This window comes from Schistosoma mansoni, chromosome 4 (assembly GCF_000237925.1).
Source record: "Schistosoma mansoni strain Puerto Rico chromosome 4, complete genome".
Lineage (NCBI taxonomy): Eukaryota > Metazoa > Platyhelminthes > Trematoda > Strigeidida > Schistosomatidae > Schistosoma > Schistosoma mansoni.
This window is the reverse complement of record NC_031498.1, coordinates 25,756,921-25,781,596: the sequence shown is the minus strand read 5'-3', so window position 1 is coordinate 25,781,596 and position 24,676 is coordinate 25,756,921. Positions and strand designations below refer to the sequence as shown.

General features: G+C 37.5%; 2 protein-coding genes and 1 non-coding gene across 3 annotated transcripts in view; all 3 read right to left on the bottom strand.

The window, feature by feature from the left end:
• The window catches only part of Smp_149120 (putative insect origin recognition complex subunit), a gene marked incomplete at both ends in the record, with an annotated part of 67,229 nt that overhangs the window by 15,529 nt on the left and 27,024 nt on the right, over positions 1 to 24,676 (bottom strand). The gene's annotated exons all lie outside the window — the stretch shown is intronic.
• Smp_149100 (hypothetical protein) lies at positions 8,314 to 8,721 on the bottom strand (the record flags this gene model as incomplete). Its single annotated transcript, XM_018797313.1, has 1 exon — positions 8,314 to 8,721. The coding sequence occupies one exon, from the start codon at positions 8,719 to 8,721 to the stop codon at positions 8,314 to 8,316; it is 408 nt and encodes a 135-aa protein (XP_018652367.1).
• On the bottom strand, positions 21,629 to 21,769 carry Smp_tRNA_00840_Sup_TTA.1.1. Its single transcript has one exon. It is a non-coding gene (tRNA).

Here is a 24,676-nt window from a genome sequence, read left to right as displayed (position 1 = left end):
ACACTTCCATAAGACTCACTGAGTTTAAGTAGTAAGTTTTACTCGCTTCTAAAGTGAGATACTTGACCATCAAAAACAAATGAAACAAGGCGTGTACACATTGTTTTTGGATGACCGACATAGACAAATTTTAGTGAACTTATGTGATAAATCTGAATCATAGAGATATGCAGTCGTTGCGATAATTTCGGTGTCGAAACAGACAGAGGTGGTATGATTATATAAAGAAACAACGCCAAGTACTTTTTAGCAAGGTATTGCAGACCAAATAATTTTTGGTTGTAACTTGCCAAGTATTAGTTAAAGATTTAGAAAAGAATATCTTAACAGAATCTTGCTGGTGTTATTCACAATTAGAAAACAAAAGTAGCAAAAATTAAATGATCAAACCTGAAGCAATTCCACTTTCTAGGAACCTTGACATAGGTATTTCACCCGGTGAGTAGAATGTTAGCTCGTACGTTTAGATATGTATTCAGCAAATAGAATGAGCGACTAGCCGATCAAGTGTACAACCTACAAGGTATAAACGGAGGAAATGATGCCAGGTGACGTCCATATGCGCAGAAACACAAACATAGTAAAAATTATGCTTAACAGCACTAGTGCAGATGTGTTCATTGCAGGAAACCAGACTGTATACATTAGCACAACAAACTTAGCAGAAACTGACTGGTGGCGCCATGCAGTAAGTCATTAGTCCAAGAGAATATTTATGCTGATTTACTTGCAGTTACTTGAATAGTGAACAACCTTTGTACTACCACTGCATGTTTCACCGCTATTGTCTAGTTATAACCTTATATACGACACCTTGTTTAGGATTATGCGAGGCTTAGATGTGGGAAATCAATTTGTCAGCTGTACGTGCAAAACATGCGGCCAGAGAACACTCGTTGGTGACTCCTCTATAGACCAAGTACATGGTTTTTTATTTATTTTATCTAAACACATACATATTGGTACAAAGGGGCACCAGATACATATGCGCCATGTGCTTTCTTTATGCAGAACTGCATGAACACAACTGCTGTAGCATAAGAAAATAAGCCGGGTTCTTAGGAAGTCATCAGTGTGGCAAAAATGGGCGTCAGGATGTGGTAAAAAAAAGACATTGTTCCTTCACTATTCGCATACAAAATGTCGTGTCCGGTAAAAGGAAACACATTCATGTGTAGTACAAATCCACCAACATCGATGCACATAAATATTATTCATCATGGAGATAATAACGCAACGTTTATGATTTGATAAGCTTATGTTTAGCCTGGAGGCAAGTTATGTGTTGGGAGTGTGTACACTGATCAGCTGAGCATACTAGCATGTCCTCCCCCAAGTGTTAAAATTCTGAAGACTAAGGCAGAAAAAAGTATGTCAACAACAAAGTCATGACACGAGGTGGTTGCTTTAATTGATGATAAAAACCGACAACACTTAACGGTGATAGGGGTAAAATCAAGACAACCTATCAACCTGTGTACAATGTTGACAGGTACAACTGAAACCTGAAAATAGCGCCTAATAGAGCCCTTCAAATAACGCTCTTTCTATTATGCAATTATATTTTGCAGCCGTATAACAAGTCAAAGTTGTCAAGTTAAGACTCGGACTTCTATCAGTTCAAAGTGTATCTTACAAAAAATGCAGCATTTACAAACGATTCTCTCACCGTAATCCCTTTCTTGAAAGAATGGAGTAAAGGTTAATCCAAATGTTGTTTTTGCAAATGAACAGCTAGCTGTTTCACCTGGGATTCTCAAATATAATAAATTATTGTTCGGACTTTAGAGGATATGTTCTATGTTTTAGGCACTTCATCAAACTAAAAGGCATAAATATCAGCTAGTTAGGCAGATCACTAGAACAATTACACACTGTTCAACTTAAAAATTAACTGACTAACTCCTGTTAACCCTACTCGAGTAGCATAGGCCAACCACCAGTATTCTCCATCAAACCATGTCCCGGGAAGTCCTTTCCAGTTGTTACCGATCTCTATTCGTGTTTGCCTCCGATTTCCACCACAGTGCGTTTCTCGGCCTTCCTCTTTACCGTTTCCATTCATGATTCCAAGTAGGCGCTTACCTCGTGGTGCTGTTTGATGATTTTTATAGTATATGTCCTATTCACTTTCGATGTCGTTTCCCAATTTTCACCTCATCCGGAATTTGGTTTGTACTCTCTCACAGTGTGTTGTTGCTGATGGTATCCGATCAACAGACATTAAGTATCTTGTGTAGAGAATTGTTTGTAAATACTTGCACCTATTTGATGATGGATGTGATAGTTCTTCAAGTTTCAGCGCCGTACAGTAGCATTGTCTTTTGTTAAAGATCATGACGTTGATGTTGTCTGAAAATTGTTTTGAGTTTCAAAAGTTCCTTTATTTTTGGAATGCTTCCTTTGCTTTCTAATTCCTTGCTTTCACATTGGCATCAGTTTGTAGTGACGTCGAGTCGAGGACAGACTATGATCACCACTACAATTCGATTACGTGCCCAGCAACGAGTTGGTTCCTTTGATAACTCGCAAACCAGAAGGCTTTAATTAGTCCAGATAAAGTATATTTGTTGGCGATTTCATGGTACCGATAGAATCCGGAGACGTGTCAACGAGTACAGGCGAAATGGGCAGAGCGTAAGAAAGTTCAAACCGAACAAGGCAGATAGCGGAACAAGAAGTGAGTCTGATACAATTAAACAAGTACAGTAAAACAATCTCTGGTACGATTGGTTACAATAACAATAATTGTTCCTGCTATTCCAATCGTGTTCTTATCGAGATAAGCCGGTCACTGCGGGAACCCCCCCGCCAGAAAGGGTTTACACTTTCGATACGTAGCGGTTTCGTTCGTGGGACTGATCGTAAAACGTGCAATTGTAGGACGAAGGCGTTGGCAGAACAGGAAGCGATCGTTGATCCTGGAGTCGCCGCCAAAGGTCTTTGACGTAGAACGGTACCAGGAGGAAACGTACTGTATTGATTGCTTGGGTTAGCATGCTAGACCAGAATGGTTTGTATCCAGAATCTGAAGGTTGCGTTCGTGGAGGTCCAGACCAGAAACACTGCAGACGTAGGACGGAACCAGATTGAGCCACGGAACCAGATGAGACCAGAATAACCAAGTTCGGGACCAAATGTATACCATACGTATTTGGAGCCAGAGAGATCGACTGAGTGCGTTGACTAGAGCGTGGGTGATCAGGCCAGCTTTCGCCAAGGTTGACTGAAGTCGACGATAACAAAACAGCGATGGTCGGAGGCGTAGGACCGGGGTAAACAAAAAATTGAAAGAAAAAGAGAAAAGTGTAGCATGCGTGTAGTAGAGGGGTAGGGTCCTATACTGTATCCGCTGCTGCTTATGAGGTTAGTCGCGAAAGCGTACGGTTAAGTGTACTCGGCAACCGGAATGTGAGACGGAAGTCTCGTCCGAACCTCGTGAGCCTACAATCTCATCCGCAACCAAGGGTGGTGTGGTCTGCTGCTCTGGACGTGAGACGGAAGTCTCGTAGAGATCCCGCTAGAAGCTTTAATGGGTCTAGCATTGGGTCTCGGCTTATTAGGTAGGGCACTGTCACCGACGGTTGCTGGCATGAGACGATCAATGCTGACTACTTCGACGCGGCCATGTCGATCAACCTTGAAGGTCTTTTCGTGACGGGAAATCACGTGAAAAGGGCCTTTGTAAGGCTGTTTGCTCAGATTGACCGTAAGTTGTCGTGTACCATAGTTAGGAATGACTGAGTCATCCGCAGCGCGCAGTCGAAGCATAGTGGCTTGAGACTTACTGTTGCCGATAAGTACGACAGAAACTTGGGCACCTGTATCCACAAGGTACCTAGCGTCAGTGCGATAATCGTGCACGTAAAATAAACGGCCAACCTGAGGTGAAGTGCCGGCGAGTACGACCGCATTTACTCGCCGGCTCGAGAGTTTCCCGCCTTGTATGAGCAGGGAACTCGACAATAACGGGCACCGGCCCCGAAGGCACGGTGGAACCAGAACAAACCGGACTCGCTTCCGAAGCCGCCTTCTGGCGTGGCTTGGGAGATGCCCGCTTGGGGCGATTCGTTACAGCTTTGCGAGATCGTGGCCTGGGTCGGGGGACGTAGGGTCTGGCACGTTTGATCTGAGATGAGTGTGGATACATTTGTCCCTATCCCCATGAGCCGTAGGTCGCCTAGCGTCGAGATTAATGTTTGAATATGAAGTATAGGCCACTGTATAGTTGTATCGGGAGCTAACTCGTGCTAGGATTTTGTCTGCTATGAGGGCTGGTAGAGCTTCGAGCCACAGCTCTTTGACTATCTCAGAGTCAGCTGTTGTGTTTCCTGTAAGAGATTGCAGGCGCGTGAGGTTGTGGCTCGGTATAGCATCACCCATAGGGTGACGTGCTAATAGGGTCCTCAGTAGTTCCTCTCTTGAGGGGAGGAAATGTCGAAGGATTGCATCCTTGAGACGATCGTAAACGTTTGAAACGTTTGGATTGAGGACAACCCCACGAACAGCTGTTAAATGACCCCCGGGCAATGACTCCAGAGCGTGGGCGTACCTTTGCCGTCGATTGGTTATGCGGTGGATCTCGAATTGAGACTACAGTGCCACAAACCAAACTTCTGGATCGTGAGGGATAAATGGAGCCGGTCGAAAACCGATAGCCTGTACCTCAGAGTCTATTATATTTATGCTATTCTTATCGTTATCCACCATATTAAGTTGCCAAAATATTATATATTGAAAAATATTAATACGAATAGGTGAAACAGATGCGGATAGATAAATAGACTCACCGATTTGATCTGGGTCAGAAAGTTGGCCAAATTTGAATTGTGCTCGATGGGCTACCAGTTGCGGTTCACCAGAAGTATTGCGAGTTCGTTTGTCGGGATTACTAGATGTAGTGACGTCGAGTCGAGGACAGACTATGATCACCACTACAATTCGATTACGTGCCCAGCAACGAGTTGGTTCCTTTGATAACTCGCAAACCAGAAGGCTTTAATTAGTCCAGATAAAGTATATTTGTTGGCGATTTCATGGTACCGATAGAATCCGGAGACGTGTCAACGAGTACAGGCGAAATGGGCAGAGCGTAAGAAAGTTCAAACCGAACAAGGCAGATAGCGGAACAAGAAGTGAGTCTGATACAATTAAACAAGTACAGTAAAACAATCTCTGGTACGATTGGTTACAATAACAATAATTGTTCCTGCTATTCCAATCGTGTTCTTATCGAGATAAGCCGGTCACTACAAGATCTTACTCGTCCACCGATGATGCTGTGCAGGTACGTGAAAGATTCCACCTCTTCCAGAGTCTCTCCATAAAATGTTATTGAGTTGGTGTTCTCTGTGTTGTATTCGAGGATTATGCTTTTTTGTGTATGTTGAGGCCTATTGATGCGGAGGCCTTTAATACACTGGTTGTCTTGACCTGTCTTCGTTCGTGTTTATCGGATAGAAGAGCTAAGTCTGCTGCGGTGCTCAAATCATCCAACTGAATCTAAGATGTTCATTATATTCCGTGCTTCCCGTCAGATGTGAACGTCTTAATAGTCCAGTCGATCACTAGAAGAAAGAGGAAGGGAGAGAGTTAGCAGACTTGTCTGTCTCCGGTCCTCAATCGGAATGCATCTGTCATCTGTCCTCTCTGCGCAACTCTGCAGTGTAGTTCGTCGTGTTGATATTTTCTCAGGAACACCATAGTGTCGAAGAAGTTGCCACAACGTGTCTCCTATCCACACTGTCAAACGCGTTTAGATCTACCATCAGGACAGTGAAATCCTTCCTTAGGCTTTTCGCTATGATTGACTGCAGCCTCCCATAAAACTGATCTTTATCGTCATTGTTGCCATCATTGGTGGGTGTATAACATTGGATAATATTCATTGTGGTTCCTCCTTTTTTTAATGATGCTCTAATAATTCTGGACCCAGGAGATTCCCAACAGATAAGCGCATTTCGTGCTTCTTTGGACAGAGTCACAGCAACTTCCTGAGTGTGCAGAGCATTTTATTCTTTGTGACCATAGTAGGGTAGCATCTATTCTGAATCTATTATCTTCGGTCTAGATTGAGTCCCGGGGGTTTCACTTATTCCGAGCAACATCAGGTTATATCTCCTCATTTTCGTTGCTATTTGACTGATCCTTCCAGTCTCTCACATTGTCCGACCATTCTATACACGCATGTTTATTGTTGCTGTGGTTATTAGAAAGGGCATCAGCATCGTGGCTCCCGATAAATCTCGGCTTTCAATATGAGGCTGTAGAATCATAGTTTATTTCGTTATTAGCATAATTATAATAATATTCCTAATCCTAAAATTGCAGATATGTCGTGATATGACTGTCTAATCTATAAGATCTTACGTGGAAATCACACCATTGTTTATTCCGACTCAGCGTATCGTATCAATTAAGGACATGATGTCTGGAGTTTCTAAAGGACACATTTAAGCTAAAGATAGAATGATGTATTTAATGTAAATAAAGACAGGTTGTAAAGAATGACAACGTCTGCGAGACTGAGCCATGACATTCGACTGAATTGATATCTTCTCGCCTTCTCTGTTGTTGACCTTTTCGTGCCAATTGTTGAATATGCATTTTCCAAGTTATCTCATGTTCAGCATTGAAGATTGTGTGGTTAGGACCAATTCCACTATATGGCCTCATCATTCTTTGAAATGAAGATCCTTCAGACTCATGTTTTCAGTGTTATGCTGGATTAGCTATTATATTAAGACAACCTATAACACGCCAACTCGGACTTTTACACTAAGACTGTGTGACTGGCACCAGATGAAAAAACCAGAAACATTCAGACAATGAAAGATATAGTTATTAGTTTCCTTAACACTTTACTCTCATGATACAATTTTCGTCCTAATAATACAGCCTTCCTTATTCTGACTTGGACTTCCTTCCGATCATTTGAACTTATTACACCTTGTTAAACATTATAACTCATTGTTCGGTATTACTGCATTATCTCATCTGGAGACTGATCACATTTCACTCTAGCAACAAGATGTAGTGTGAGTTTAATCTACTAATTTGTCATACCTCTTTCCGCTCCACTACAAAATGTTAGGCATTGTTTAGCACTCATTTCCAAGTGCCTTGCTGCTCTTTTGTTTCTCTTTTTTTCCAGAATCTCGATCTCAGGGTACAGCTATGAGGCTTCTGATGCCTGGAACAAACTTGACGTATTAGTTTTCTCAAGGTCATAGGTCGCATCAAACTCTCTTGAAATCTACTTTATAACAACTGTGAACTTAAAAGGTCGTATTGCATGAATACTTACCACGACCAGAATTCTATCACAATTATGCCGAACTAGAATCTGGTGTGTAACGTGGGCACCATGCCACTTACAAAAATATTTTAAAAACTGCACTCAATGTAATACTAAAGTATAAACCTAATCATTAACTCTCTAAGGTATCTGGACGGATGTACTGTCATTTACTTCTATCGATATACTGTATTTAACAATCGTACTTAAGAAGCGTACTGTAAGCAAACTGATGCTGTAATTTGTAGATCATCCCTGAAAAAGTGGCGTGTTCCTGCCGTGGCAGAAATATATTATTATTAATGAATTACCATCATATTTCACGTTTATATAATTCATTTTTCCCTATATGTTTTCATTTCCGTCCTTTAAAGTAAAATCATTTTTCTCCCAGACCCCACAGAACCTGTTTAGGTATGACAAATATTATGCCAACATTATTAGGGTTTGTGTATTATTGTATCTCCGAAGAAACCCGAAATAGTTTCTTCACAATACTTAGGTACCAATAAGACGTTCGTGAATAATAATAATAAAAGTAATGTTGTATTATTATTATTATTAATGGCTTTATTCAATATTATAATCTGGTACAATAAATAATTCTCAGCACGAGTTCAGATATATAGTTCATGTAGATCTCATGTAGTTCAGATATACGAAGTATATGTGAAAGCAGATCAGACCACATCCTACCACAAAATGGAAAATAACAAGTGCACAATATCAAGCCAAAAGTAACTGTGCATGAGAGTCTGTACCTACTAGACTGAGAATAACCTGAGGATAGTAAACCTTACAACAGCAGTCAATAGGCTAAATGAAAGAAATACAAATGTGTACACATAGTGTAGTTACTTAATAATTATCCAACAAAAATGCATGTAATAACAGTTCATAAATAATTCCTAGTAGTTACCATTCGTTCATTCTTCTCTAGGATGTAACAGGTACATGAGGGCTTTTAGTAATAAAATTATTCAGCTGAAAATATACTATAGAGTAAATGAAACAAATTAATTTCTGAATTTTGTCGCGTCCCCTTCATTTCGCACATACTCGAGTGAAGTGGACATATTGCTCATCGCTTGTAGGTTTGCACTAGTATTTGACAATCCACTTGCTTTTACCGCATTTGTTAAAGTTAGCAGTGCTTGTTTGTTTGTACATCCGACGGAAGCACAGAACCATCTCCATCTTGACAGAGCAAAATAGCCCTGAAGTGTATAATCTTTTGGTGCTAATTTTCTGCACACTTCTATCTGTGATTTTGGCAAACATGCAGCAGTAGATGGTTTGGGATTCACGTCATCAGTAATAAGTCCTTGTCGGAAAACATGCTCCCAGCGGTCTCCGAATTCCGTCGCAAGCTGAAGCAGATGATGGTCACTTAATGGGTATATTTGTTGACTTGTTTGTGTCATCAATATATCATAGGTACTGATATGTGTGGTTTAACCAATTATTATCAGAGTGGTGAGGAGTCAGTCGTTTGACCTTGACCTCAGGAAGTTCAAAGCCAACCTCTAACTTCGTTGCCTGAGTAACGGTGTAACTGTGCTGTCAACAAGGTCACCTGGTATCTATTAATTGAGGTCAAAAACACAATAAGCCGTTCGAAATTTGATACAACATATTTTCGGCTGAAGAATTCTCCACTAATAGATATGTTTTTATTGGCAGCGTTTCTAATGCAGCATCATGTAAAATATACCACCAGAAGACTGCAAACAATTTTAAGCTTCAGAGAGGTCAGGATTTTACTGTTAAGAGTACAATGCACATCTTACTATAAACGGTGATCCGGAGGACACTTTCAGTTTGTCTTACTGACTATATTTGTTGGAATATCGGTGGAGTGGTACAAAGGTATTGAGAGTAAGAGATTCACCTGATGCTGTCCTTGAAGATTCGTGATCAGTTTTTATATGACATCGAAACAATAACTATAAAGTCCTGATGAATTTTACGCGTGAATTTCTTCGGCCAATGTTTTTCATAAATCATTCAAGGTTGAAAAATGAACCTGTAGTGGCTGTGAAATAACAATGAACAATCATAACAAGTCATCCATGGAGCCTAAATATTTCTTCGTTAGGTGACACGACACGACGTTGAATGCTTATTGAAAATTAGTGAGGGTCAATAAAGGTTTGTGAGGGGACATCATCAATTCTGTGTTGCTTGATCGCGCTGACTTAATAACTCCAAACGTGCATCTTTAATCCTGTGTTACATGTATAACCCTGTTAGCGAGACTGTATTTATTCTTCAGAAGTTCTTATAGAGATTCAGTCATTGTGTTTATAAAGCTTGTAACATAAATAAGGTAATTAATACCAATGAAAGATCTAAATACCATCAATCTTCTAAGGGAGGATGAATCCATCCCGAAGGTTTGTATGACTGTGTTCAGTCACTACAAGCTCACATTGGTCGATAGCATTAGAGAATTCAAAGAAAAAATCTTATTCGACCATGAAATTTAGTATATATAAAAGGCTTCGAAGCAGAGCCTAACAATAATACTAAGAACGAATTTCGGAGCCTTTAAACCAGGGTTATCAGGAATGCTACAGAAATAACTAGTTTTGAATACAATAACACCGCCAGTTTTAACTTCTTTGACGTAGTCATACATCTGTGTATTGCAGAAAGTACTAAGTGTTTGATCAATAAATCAACATTGAAATGTTTTTGACGGCTGTGACATGGGACTGACATGCGTTATTGGTGATCGCAACAATTTAGTCAAGACTATATATTGCTGCTGCAAACTGGTATTCTCGTGCTGAACTGTGTGGTCATAGGCAATTGAAACATTACTTTGTCGCTGGACCATAACATCTAAGAAACGTGATAATTATTTTTCAGGATGATAACTGCACTTTGAAACTTTTTCTTCTGTAACAGTAGTGAAGTTCTTTACGAACAAACAAACCTCAAAGCACAGCTAATGCTGGTTGCTGAGTTTGTGAATAACGTTGTCCAGAAACAGTATATTTGCGTGAAAGACAAACAACTAATCTACCTTACTGCTTAAAAACTGCAGTGATACACACAGGTGTTACATCAGTAACAAGTATAGAATGCACACTAAAGATGTTCGTAGAACACAACCATTTTGAAGAAACTTCGGTAGACTTCGTAAGCACTACTCTTGTTACTCGCCCCATTCACATGAAATCGATGTCAAGATTAGCATGAGATGCAAAATTAGGGATAAAACGAGCATAGTATTGAGAATCACTCACCAGAGAATGTAGTTCTGTGGAGCTAGTTGCTTTATATCTGGTTTAAAACCGTTATCGTCAACTAGATATCCAAGGCATTACAAACTCTATACACAAAATGAATACCTATTTGTATTCACCGTACTGTTCTCTATTAAATGATGCGATAAAGTAGTAGATCTCTGACCATGATATACCTTATCAGAACTATGGATAAAGAGATGGTCTTGACAAACTTTACTATTTTTAAGATCACTGACAAAATTATTCTTCACTTCCTGAAATATGACTATAGAACAGCTCGGACCAAATGGAAGGAAGTTGTCTTTAAAAAGGCCAAAAGAAGTGTTGATTCTCGTTAAAATAGATGAAGATTGATCCGAAGGGATTTAAAGATAAACATCTTTTAAGTCAACTTTCGAGAGCACCTTAGAACCGTGATGTCAATTAAGGATATCTTCAGCCTCTACGTTCGTACACGTTTGCTTGAACAAATAACTATTCAGTGTCAATCTATATCCACCAAATATTCTAAGGGTCTTGCCGTTGGACTCCAATGGGGTAACAATAGGGGTACCCCATGCTAAAAACCGAATCGGTCCAATTATATCAGAATTCGCTTTACAAATCAGTGACCACAACTTCACTTCAAGCCCCCTCGAATTTTTCCAACCCGGTATTGACAGTCCTATTTCACTAACTAAAAACCCACAAGACATTTATGATGAATTATCAACTCTAGTTGGCAATTCACAGCATCCTCGTATGGGCAGTTTGTGTCCAGTAATCCCCAATACTGAGACTTCATCAGGTCGTACTACAACACTATATTCTAAAGATTTTCACACTCTTTAATGAAACAATAGACTCCACACCTCATTTGCCAACAATAAATTCATAGAATGAAACAAGGGAGGTATATAATCGCTTGTGAATATAGACATTACCTTCGAAATCGTGGATAAAGACACATGATCAATAGAAACATTCAACTTGATAAAATCAGAAGTACAGGGTTTATCATCATTAATAGCAAAACGAGAAATAGATCTACAGACCGACTTGATGTGTCCCACTTTACCACACTTAAAGCATTTGGGATGATGATAGACAGGTAAATCACGCAAGTGAAATTTACCACAGGACAGATATTTACTTCTGTAGCCTACTTTGCGATTCCTTGTTGAATCACTTCCCATGTTTCCACGAGAATAAGAGCCATTTATAAACAAATGCAAGCTTGAGAGATACTGAGAGTGTAGTTCATCCCGACGATTACGTCTTAAATATTTTCAATGACTGAAAATCAGGCTCATTCACTGTATCATAGTTAGTACATGTTGCTTTAGTTTCTTTCAATGAACTTTTAGGCTTCTGAGTTAATTATTTTTTCAAATCCGGAATATTTAAACCAGCAATCAGCCGATGACAAAGTCAAATTTCAAATAGGTCCCTAAAATTGCACTTCGCGGCCCGTTTCTGTAGTCCATGTATGGAGTCGTCAACTTTCTGATCATTCTGTTGCATCATTTCATGAAACTTTGATTTCTCTCTGCATTCAAGGCCAGGATACTATACGTGACTAGGTTGTAGTTCATTGAGAGATTCATATGACAGTGAAATTGGTTTCTATGGAAAAACCAGGTTCTTTAGCAAATTATAAGCTTCTTTACTGATGAACGTCAGAAAGTAAGATGTGAATTTGTCATCTTTGATGTCTTTTCTAGTCATGCATCAGATTTCGAACCGCTCCATTTAGTTTTCGAAGTTGTACGCACATGAATTAATATCCAACTGTCCAAGACTTGGCTTCATCGCAACGCCAATACGATTAAAAGTATTCAAGTTGATATACTAACTAGGAATTCCCGAAATATTGCAATCTACAGCAAGTAGAAATACATAAGCACAAATGAACGTATTATATTTGGAATTCATAATAAGTACAAAGGAATCACTATTTCGCACAAATAATACAAATTCGCAATAAGCGTGCGGTCGGGTAACAAAAGCCGTCAGTTAGTATAAATACCATACATTCTGCTTGAAATAAAGGAAGCTGATCGGTTAGAAACTGTACGAAAAAGACTAGTCTGTGAAAGTGATTTTATATTCTGACCATGAGGAAGAAAGTACCCCATACATTAGTTGAAGTCCGAAGCGCAAAAAATGTTAATTGAATGAGAGACCGGTAGAATTATCATCAGATTTTCAGCAACCTTGGAGAACTAGCAAAGTCTCGCTAAAAAGATAAAGGGATTTATAAATAGGCATCTACGCAAGATACTGTATACTGACCAATGACCATCGGTGATAATTTAGTCTGTCTGAGAACAAACCAGACTTTAGCTGAGAAAGGAATCAAGAAAGGTGCTGTGGGTGGGCAGGACACACTTTACTGGATTTAGTTAATTGAATCCCAAAGTAAACCCTAAGTTAGAATTGTCAGTGGAAATGTAAAAGAGACAAAAGAATACCTAGGGTTGACAAGTAGGAGCGGACATCAAGAACATGTTCAACACTTGATAACAAGCTAAAAGGAAAACCCAAAAAACGTTGGTTAGAAATGTTTGGTTGGTGGCCTATGTTTTCAAAAGAGTTGAAAATCTAAGTAAGTAGGCGCACTTTTTATGCTCATTCAACATCCTAATAAGTGTGAATCATCGAGAAATAGCGGAATCGGTTCAACATAATGATATAGGATTTTAGCAACATGGTACACCATGATTGCATCTCCTATAGCAGACTTAATACGTCTTTGGTATATCCACTATGTGCAGTTGTATTTTAAGTCTTGATTGAGCCGAAAGCATGTAGACGTTCCGGTGGTAGAAGATTGTCAATCTGAATTTCGATCCATGTCTATGATCAACTCATTGGTCACAAGACACAGCTCCTACACATATTATTAAAACATTGAAGACAAATTTTTGGCTCAGATGGATGGTTTAGGTGGAGTTTTGTTCTTTTAGATGGATGGTTTGTTCGTGGAGGATTCGTTGTTCTCCTGAACAACATCGTCAGCACGAACTCCAGGTTGAAGTAAAGTGTGGGAATTTCTCTACATATGACTTACAGCTTGTCTTGTCCACTTCGATCTTGTCGAGCCAAAGGACAGCAAATATCAGAATAAAATTTTAAGGATGGTCATTTGAATGTGCGGAATTATCGATTGGACCAATGACACAAAACCCACACGAGCAGTCTAGAACACTTATCAGTCCTGCTTCCCACCTAGCCCAGTCTATTAAGTCCAGAACACCGATAACATCCTCTGCAATATGAATCGTTTATTTCAAACATACTGAGTTTATATACCAATCGAACTGACCACATCGCACAATAAAATAGGAAACAACATTGGTACAATATTTAGCCAAATGTGGCTGTGAATAGGGGAGATAGTAAATAATAGACAGGGCATAATTCATGAATGGTCAATCGTATAGCAATAGTTTATAGTTCAAAATAAAGCTTATAATAAGAGGAACGTGAATATGAATAGTTTAGTTATTTAACAATTATACAGTAAAAATATACTCATAATATTCGTCCATAAATGGATCCCACAATTACCATTCATTATTCTTATCGGGATATAACATAAATAAATGGAAACGTTTAATTGGTCAACTGCAGTAACGCATAAAGTTTTAGCACAATGGTTACACGAAGATTTTGGGGATGTAATACACTTACAGGTGAGCCGAGTAAAGTTTACTTTCAAAAATAATTATTTTAGCTGTTTTTGTTTGAACCCACTTCGGTGATTTAACAGTTTCCCTGAAATCAGAGAACTTTAATCCAACTCGATTTTTCTATGGTTCATTCTTGAAGCACAGTAGATTATAACACTTATAAAATACGATCCAAACAACAAGAAAGCTCAATTTCAATTCAGTTACTAACATTGGCTAGTAGGTTCAGAGTGATCAACCCAAACATATTACATTAATAATGGCTTTTACAACGTTCATAACAAACCTTTGATTTTCAGGTTTCCAGAGCAAACTTTACGAAATACCAAGCTGAAACAATGTGGAAACGGAAGTATCAAGTTTAAAAGTATAAACAAATATGCTTAAAGTCTGGATAAAAATGCAGCTTATGTTACTTATGCTGACGGATATAAGTATGGAGCAGCAATCGGAAGTGGAATGCCTGCTAGCAGAAGATTGAATTGAGGAGAACAGGAAGGGAAACATATAGCAATTGGGATAACAAGATAATTAGAAGAATTATTAAGTATGTGAAGGACAACTGAAAAATAATGTACAAATAATGTATTCACTGTTTGGTTTTCATATTTTACGAAGTCACTGTGTAATTTTGTATGAAGCAAATAATTAGTTTACCCAATTTGGGGTCTCGTTCACTACAAAACAAGTATATCGAAAACCCATTAAAAGTAATACTATTTACAATTATATTTCATGGTCGGTTAAATACTTTGAGTTCCTCTTGTAATGGATACTACTAAGGAGCTATTTTTTAAATGTAGTTTAAGTTTAAACTGAAGATAGTTGCCACTGAAGGTTTTGTGAATACGACAGTCGTCCTATACACTATACAAGAAGACTACGTTTAACGCCTTCAAACGTTGTCATGCAACCAGGTTGACTGAATAAAAACTTTATTTCACCATCAACAGTTGACAGTGATTGGCTAACCAGATTAAATACACAGGTGTCTTTGAAAATTGTCCTATAAAATATGAGAAATAATAAATAAATGGTAGATTATGTTCCCCAATCAACATCACTTCTACTCTACGTTTTTATTCCACCACAATGAGTTTACGGAGACCGATCAAAGGCCAACTTCCGACAGCAAACCAAAACCAAAATGTATACGCCAACCAAGCGTAAATCAAAACAGTCAAATGAGAAATGATAGTTCTGATTGGCCACTTACCTTGACTAAAGTTGTGAACAATTAATTATCAAATATCTATGATTTATGGAGTGAAATTTCATGAGATTATCTGTTTTGTTTCTCATAGAGTAATAACCATATATCAATGATGTAGTTAGGGTTAGTAGAATCACATTGGGAGAATGAAATAAATATGTCACTTCTATTTAATATTACAGTTCCTCATTTTCCTGTTTTTTGGAGGTAAACGCGTTCCATTAGCTCAGACAATCATCCCGCCCAAGTCACTTGTAGAGTGTTGGTAACTATGGTAACTCATGCCTTTTCAGACCAACTGGACATTTGGATTTAAAGAAATTGTAGCAAACTGTTCTCAACTATGTACACATACGATCTAGCTTGCTATCTTGTGGATCGACATCAACAAAATCATACGACAAACGTAAAACTCCAATGTTATAAGTCTTTTTGTATACCTTACCATTGGCAATTGTTCTCTTTTATAAGTTTACGCTTTGCATGTGTGCTCTTTGTTTTTATTTCTCTATATACCTACTCATATTTTATTTATCGCTGATGTAAGCGGATTTGTGCTTAGCTTTCTGGGAGTTGGAAAGTGACCAAACCCAATGCTTTACTAATTCGTCATTTTCTGCCTGCACATGAATGCATCAAATAAACTGTCCCGGCACAATTCACATTTGGTCTTTATAACCACTGAAGCTCAATAAAACTGGCCTAATTGTAATGAAAGGAACTAGTTGAGGGCTTGCATCTGACGGCCGTTATCACATGAGTCACTTAATGGATACAAGAGGTTACGTAGATGACCATGAACTGTAATCATGTAGGAGCTTAATCAAGTATCTCAGAATACTTACATGTTTTATCAATAAATTGAGAAGCATATAGTTTACTCTACTGAATCCTTAAGTTACATCTGGAAAAGGTATGTGTGAAAATTACTTGCTTTCAACTGAGAGAATTCAATTCTTATAGACAATCAACAAGTTAATATAACAAGATCTGACCATTGAAAATCTAGCATGGTCGAAAAGTCATATCATTGATTCTCGCTCACATGTTACATGTTGTCGCGGATAAATAAACGCTTTTAGCATTGATTTCGCGAATTTACTACAGCCAAAAACCATGCAAATACGAGAAAACCTGATATTCGTGCAACCCAAAGGACAACCAACCGACCCTCAACAACTCAAATACGGAATGACCGCCTCGTGTCAGGCCGTTCAAGGTCGCTAAAACGAAACGGCGGGCGGGTTCTAAAACGCACTGACTTATTTACCTTGCCTAAAAATCTTTGTTATGAATCAGAGAGTTCAGAGTGTCTATGAGATTTGTTATTAATACTTCATTAGGATTTAACTAAAATTTTTTTCCGAACTTTGTGAGAGAATCTTATAGTATGGCTCTCATTATTATAAATGAGTATTTTGATCGAATAGGAATGTTGAAACTCTAACATCATTCACTTTTACCTCTCAGTATTATTTTTCCTTCACTTTCCTTCACTTGACTATGTGTCTACAGATAACAGTTTACATTCAATTAGTGGGACATCCTTAATGTCTTGAGAAGTTATCACATACCAATTAACTAACAATTTCGACTAGAAATTATGTAAATGTAAATTTTCATTTATTAGAATTAAAAATAAAATCATTCATTATCTAGTATGGTCATACTGTGATGTGGGTTACTTATATCCACATAAGTAGTATATTATGATGGTCGTGTATTGAATGTATTTCAGTAGAAGATCGATAACGAAAGAATGGGAACGAAGTGCAGTTGGTATGAAAATGCATGAACAATAATAATCGGAGACGATGAACTGATATTTGCAGAAAGAATGGTCAAGATTGAGACAATTGATTGATAGTTTGCAAATTTTCATAGTTGAAATCTGTGAGGATGGTCCACAGGTGAAGTCAAGAAAGCTCTAAGAAGCCCAGAAGGAGCCGGACATATCCCATCCAATCAGCTTCGGGAAGAATATTCTAGAATCACTACGTGTAGCTTCCCTATTGGACAATGTTGATAACTCCCTGTGTGCCGATTGGATAACTATAATGATGATTTTGTTTTTACTAAAAAACTATAAATAACTGACAATTTTGTACCATAATCGACACTGTTTGGATTAACATTCCTTCTACTTGTCTTCTGTCTTCTGATTTTTGACTCGGGAGGGTCCTGGCGTTCGAGTGTTCAAGTATTAAGCGACAGACTAAGAAATCTAAGTTTAAGATATAACAAAATCATGAGTCAATTGAAGATAGACCAGCGTGGAAAACCTGGAAGCACTGGAAGGCCGTTTTGTCCTATTATGGGAATCCTCAGCAGTGCGCATCCATGATCCCACACTCGCGAGATCAGAACCCAGGACCTATCAGTCTCGCGCCAAAGCACTTAACCTCTAGACCACTGAGCCGGCCAGCATCCAACGGTGTTAATGTCAACTTCAAGTCAGTTTGCAAATTGACTATTTACTATATGGTTCTCATGTTTTACTGAAATATTCTGTAATTTTGTGCTACAATACATTCGAATGTCTCCACCCGTGTTCTTGTTCACTACAATACTAGCTCCAGTCGACTATTGATTCAGAGTTCTTTTTAATTACGATCCAGTTGAATATACTACTTTTCTATTTGATCACTTTGGAATATTTTCATAGTTGAAATCATGAGTCGATTGAAGCTAGACCAGCATGGAAAACCCGAAAACACTGGAAGGCCGTTTCGTCCTATTATGGGACTCCTCAGCAGTGCGCATCCATGATCCCACACTCGCGAGATTAGAACCCAGGACCTACCAGTCTCACGCCAGAACACTTGAACGATAGACCACTGAGCTGGTATCCAACGGTGTTAATGTCTAATACATAGTTTAATTAGTTAAATGAAGAAATGAATAAAAATAAAAAAAGGATACAAAAATATATACGAACTCATTACAGTAGAATTACTTTTATTCTCTTCACTCTGTATACTTACTTATTAGCCTTGTTAACATGCACACCTTTATCATTACCCTATTATGAGGTGTACTGAACTAAATTAGAATTGTTAACTGAAAAAGAAATTGTAGAGGGGATTGCTTCATGAAATATTGCTTGAAACTACCACGATCCTTCTTTCTTGGTGTGTCTCAATTAATCTTCAATGTTTTATCATCATAGGGAATATTCTAACCTGGTTTGTAAGTATGTAATGTGTGTGTGTGTGTGAGTTAGGTATTTCGTGTTTACCCAAGTACTTGTATTTAAATTCTAATGAAGTGTTATTCACTTTTTACCTCATTATCATTATTACCAATACCATTATTATTATTATTACTATTATTATTATTATTAACCTTACAAGTAATTACTCAAGTAGGGAGACTGAAAGGAAGAAAGGGGAAAAAAAGGGGATCGGACTATTCAATGGAAGCATTGAAGTGGATTGACTAAAATGAACGAACATTACTAAAAAAAAAAAAACACACAGTATATCTCACTGGTTCAATTTATTTTTATGCTTGATTAAATTACACTGTACGCCTAATTAGATCAACATCGTTATTTAACAAGTGGTTAAAAGGATGATGAAATTAAGTATAAATGGACAGTCTTGAACAGTCCTTTTATCAAATCATTCCCTCTATCATCATTATTATTGTTATTATTGTTGTCGTTGAGTGTGTATGTATGTCTATTTTGGTTGTGTTCGTTTGTGTCAGGTAGAAAAAATAGGTGGGTGGGTAAATAAAATTAATGTTTTTATTAATAATAAATTGTGTTTATCACATTCAAATTAGTTGTTATGACCAATTGAACCAGTAAATAAATTATCTAAACTAAATAGAGAAGAAAAAAATTTTTATACTCTATTAAGTTATTCATAAAATTATCAGAAGGGGTTTTTGTGGAGATTTCAGTATTTTCATAGTTGAAAACGTGAGTCAATTGAAGCTAGACCATCATGGAAAACCTGGAAGCACTGGACGACTGTTTAGTCCTATTATGGGACTCCTCAGCAGTGCGCATCCACGAGACTGGTGGGTCCTGGGTTCGAATCCCGCGAGTGCGGGACATCAAAATCAAGAGTAATATTACTTACTTATTTATGTTTGTTACCACTCCTCGAGGAACATAGGCTGTACACTAAGATTCTCCATCCAAATCTGGTCTGAACAATCCTTTCCAGTTGTTTACAGTTGTGATTCATCTTTCTAATGTCTGCTTCTGATTCTCAACACAATGTGTTCTTTAGTCTTCTTTTTTTTGTTTCCCTTCAGGATTACAAGTTAGTGCTTGCTTCGTGATGCAGTCTGATGATTTCCTCAGTGTGTGTACTATTCAGCTCCACCGTCTCTTCCTAATTCCCTCTCCAACTGCGAGTTAGATTTTTCTCTCCCATAGTAGGTTGTTGCTGATGGTATCCGATAAACGGACATTGAGTATCTTGGGTAAATAATTGCCTATAAATACTTATACTTTTCCGATGATGGTTGTAGTAGTTCTTCAAGTTTCAATCCAATTGAATTGAATGTGCTAAACAACGCTCCATGGCGCTTGTGTAAACTGTTTAAACAATCATACAAAAAAAAATAAACATGTATTTTTGAAGTGATCCTAAATAATAAAAAAACGATGTAAACTAATTCTATTATTCAATAAAACTCTCACTTTAGATAAAGGTATGCATTTTTAGTGGAGTAGTATTATCTTTTAATTGGAAGGTGATTGGTTAATATCTATTTAATATCTATTTCTGTTTGAAGAAATGATTTTTAATAGTTGACGTCATGAATCAATTGAAGCTAGACCACCATGGAGAACATGAGAGCACTGGACGGCCGTTTCGTCCTAGTGTGGGACTCCTCAGCAGTGCTCATCCACGATTCCACCTCGCGAGATTCAAACCCAGGAGCTATCAGTCTCGCATGCGAACGCTTAACCTCTAGACCACTGAGCCGGTCGACATCCAACGGTGTTAATGTCTAACTTCAACCAATCCACGAAATTGAGCGACACATCCACCATTGTCTTCAATGAGTTACTATCTCCCAACAGACCTGGTTGAACTCCACTGGTCACCGCTTCTCACTAGAACTCCAGGAAATATTTCTTGAAGCCAGTCACGTGATATTTTATTATTGTTGAGTGGTTCAACATTTAAAAGACACTCTTCAAACTAAATATAATGAGTAATAATTACTCATTCCAGTGATGATAGACTGCTTATTTCTGTATTTTGTAGTGAGTTGTAACCGAAGTAATATAAGTTCACAGTAAGAAATATATTTAATCATCCTAGAGGTGTTTAACACCAAAAAAACTAACAGAAATAATGTTTGAGTTCACCTATGCTAACAGTGAAAGCACAGTATACATCTAAGTTACTATTTATGTACAATAGTGAAATGGAAATGAATTTTTTTAGAAACATTGGTATTCTATCGAGGAAAGTACTTAAAAGCTAACAAGTTTATTTATTTAGTATGTTCACTAGGCGTCATAAGGTGTCCATGCCACTAACAATAAATGTATTAATCCTATAGTGGTAGAAGTAGTAAGAGTATGAGCATGAATGTGGAAGATTAGTGTTTGAAGATGTTGTTAAAGGAGTATAATTCAGTGAAATAAATTTGGAAAGAGAAAAGAGATAGAGACATGAAGAATTCAGAAGATTAGATTTTGGCAGAACACAAAGAATGGATGCACATTCGCGATTGTAAACGATCTTGAGCCATGTCATTCAAGGTCTCTAACCATCGATTGCTATCATCTCGCGGATCCCAAGCAGGTAGTCTGCATCTAATAACATGACTCAGTCCACTTGTCAGTGACTTCATGGATTTGTACCACGTTCTGGTTTGGCCGTCCTTAGCTTTCTTCCAACCAACTCCTACACCATGAAACATTGCACGTCGGTTGGGCAAACGTAACACGTGTCCCAGCCATCTCAACTGATGAAGTTTCACTACTTCATCAATTGATTTGCCATCCTTACCTAGTACCCGTTTCCTAACAACTGCATTAATTACTCAATGGTCCCAGGATAAACGAACAATAATTTGAAGACACCTATGATCGAATATTAGCAGCCTGCGAATATCCTCTACTTTTCGCGGCCACATTTCACTGCCATAAAGTAAGACGGAACGAACTACTGCCCAGTTAACTCGTCCTTTGATTGCTTGACGGATATCTCATCTACGCCATAAATGACGCAAGTTGAGACAATTCACTTTGGATGCATACCTACCAACAGAAATTGTTTTCATTACAATCTTTAATATAGAGATGGATAGTGGCTAGCAGTGGAATCCAGGACGCGCGTTTCGTCCTATTTGGGACTCGTCAGCTTACATGCTTGTGAATTAAGGCTATATTGAGGCAATACGCACAGTATGCACATATGCCAATTAGAGACTGACCAGTTGCAGTCCTAAATATCAATGGGCAGATTCAAACAAATAATACTGAATGAATTTAATCTTTAATATAGTTGGGGAAAAATATAATTTATTTTTATTCTTTAATCAAAGAATAAAGAAGAGTTAAAATCAATTTCTACATAAAGAAACATACTACTTATTAATTAATTAAATAACTCAATAACATATCCTGTTTTGTCAAACATGATTTAATCAGTTTTGTTTTGTTATTAGGTATGTTCTCTCTTTTTTTCTTTTTTTTAATTTATAGACAAAAAACAACTAACAGCTCACAACAACAACATCAACAACGACATTATACATCATTATGTTGTATCCTAGATACATAATCATAATATAAGTAATATAATCATTTATAAGATGAATACTAGAAGCTAAATTCAGGAAGAAAGAAAAAGGTGTTATTGTTTGTTATAATAGAATAAAAGACATAAAGAAATCTATGGCGGAAAATGAAATTCAAAGTTTTCGGAATCTATGTATGTATGTATGGATGTATGTATGTGTATGTGTATATATATATCCGTTTATCAATGCATCATACCATGGTGATAATTCATGAAATCAGTATGCGTGTGTATGTGTGTGTGTGTGACTTTTAAATGTGTATATGCCAACTTATATACACGTAATGTATGGATGGATTCAGGTGGTGTTAAAATGCTAAACAGTAAGTAACTAGTATGGATTCATTAACACACACACACACACACACTACATACAGCACACCTACGCACATACATACATACATACATATGCATATATAAATTCACAAACAGATACTCAAAAATAAACCGTGTTAAAGATGAAACATGATTGATTTTTATTAAAATTAATTACATGTGTGTTTTCTCTCTCTCTCGTTGTTGTTGTTAAATCTTAACTATAATTATTATGTAATGAGGAAATAGAAATACAAGTCTTTCTTTTGGTTATAAAAATAAATTGAATGTCTTGTGTTTATTGATGTTCGAATGAGAGAAACAGAGAAAGAGGGAAAGAATCATAAACATACATACATATTGAAATAAAAATTTCGATGTATTGGTTATATTGAGTAAAAAGGATTATTAATGGTTGAATTCATGAGTTGAATAAAGCTAGAACATTATGGAAAACCTGGAAGCACTGGATGGCGGTTTTGTCCCAGTACGTTCTGGAGTTCTAGTGAGAAGTAGTGACCAGTGGAGTTCAACCATGTCTGTTGTAGAGGCAGTTACTCACTGAAGACAGTAGCAAATGGTTGCTCAGTTTGGTGGATTGGTTGAAGTTAGACACCGTTGGATGTCGGCTCAGGGGTCTAGAAGTTAAGCGTTCGCCCGCGAGACTGAAAGTCCTGGGTTCAAGTGCCGCGTCCGGGATCGTGGATGCTTACCGCTGAGGATTCCTATATGAGGACGAAACGGCCGTCTAATGGTTCCAGGTTATCCAAGGTAGTCTAGCTTTAATCCACTCATGAATTCAGGTATTAAAATTTACCACAATATCTACGAAAACTCTATTCTGATACAAGTGTTTAGTTCTGTATATAAATTAATTACATGTTATGTAAGATGGTCCGTGTCGTTATTTCCGGGATTTACATAGAGTTTTCCTGTCACTTGGTTTTGGAGATTTCCTCAATAGGTTGACTTCAGCTAGGAAATCATTGTAAGTCAAAAGGGATTATATAATAGTTTCATTTAAATGCAAGAATTCCTATAGAAATGTGCAGCGACAACTCCACCAAATATAGAACTCAGGACATCTGTTTTTGGTAGCGACAGCATAACCTTTAAATCGCCGAGTTGGTAATAAATCGTTCCTATTTTCGTCTACAGTCAATCATCAGTATAACTCAACACTCATCCAGCACTATCACTGGTGAAGTGCCTGACACCTATTATGGTCGAACTCCTCAAGTGATGTTAATCTGTAACGAAAAACCTTCAAATCCCAACAGTAGTTCTTCACTTCGTAATTTGGAATATTATGCTAATGTTGTCTAATGAATGTCATATGCAGGTAATTTCATACTGAAGTACCTCATATATATATATATATATATATATATATATATATATATATATATAATTCATTGGTATATTTGACTGTACATTTATTGTTATCATGATTCTTATACACGACCAAATGCCACTAGGTGGTATTGCTGGTGACATCTCATAAGCATATTGTTTGAACAGAATGCAGTAGGCTTTGATTTTGGGCTGATTTCGTGTGAAGTGTTGATAATTTGGCATAACTGTACTATGGGGATGAACCAATAGCTACTTTAAAAATGAGCTTGTGATTTCGAAGCATTGTTTCTAATCAATTAGGAAGGACTCTGTTTATATCAAGAGCTCTTCTCTGTAGAAATTATGAAACTTGTGCGAGTATAATGGTTTTTGGAAGTTTATCCGTTTGTCAAGGTTTATTCTCACTTCTCTTATTCTCATTTTACAGAAATTTTGCTACACAATCGCCGATTGGGAAAAAAGGTTTCTTCCCGAATTCTTTTCTATCACAACATTCTTAATTTTCATATAATTCGTTCCATTGTTTGGTCCACTTGATAGAAAATCTACATCAATTATTATCAGCCACTTTAATACGTCACAATATTGAGTTATCGACGAAAATTTTCTGTTTTATGTTAACAGGAAGTATAAAGTATATTGTCTTAGCCAAGTAATTTCCTAGAAAAAAGATTGCCATCCTATTTTCCTGTCTTGGTTCTGATGACCAATACATCCACGAATAATAGCTTTTTGTTGGACTCATTTTTCATTATGAATTTTATACCATCGAAGACATTGTC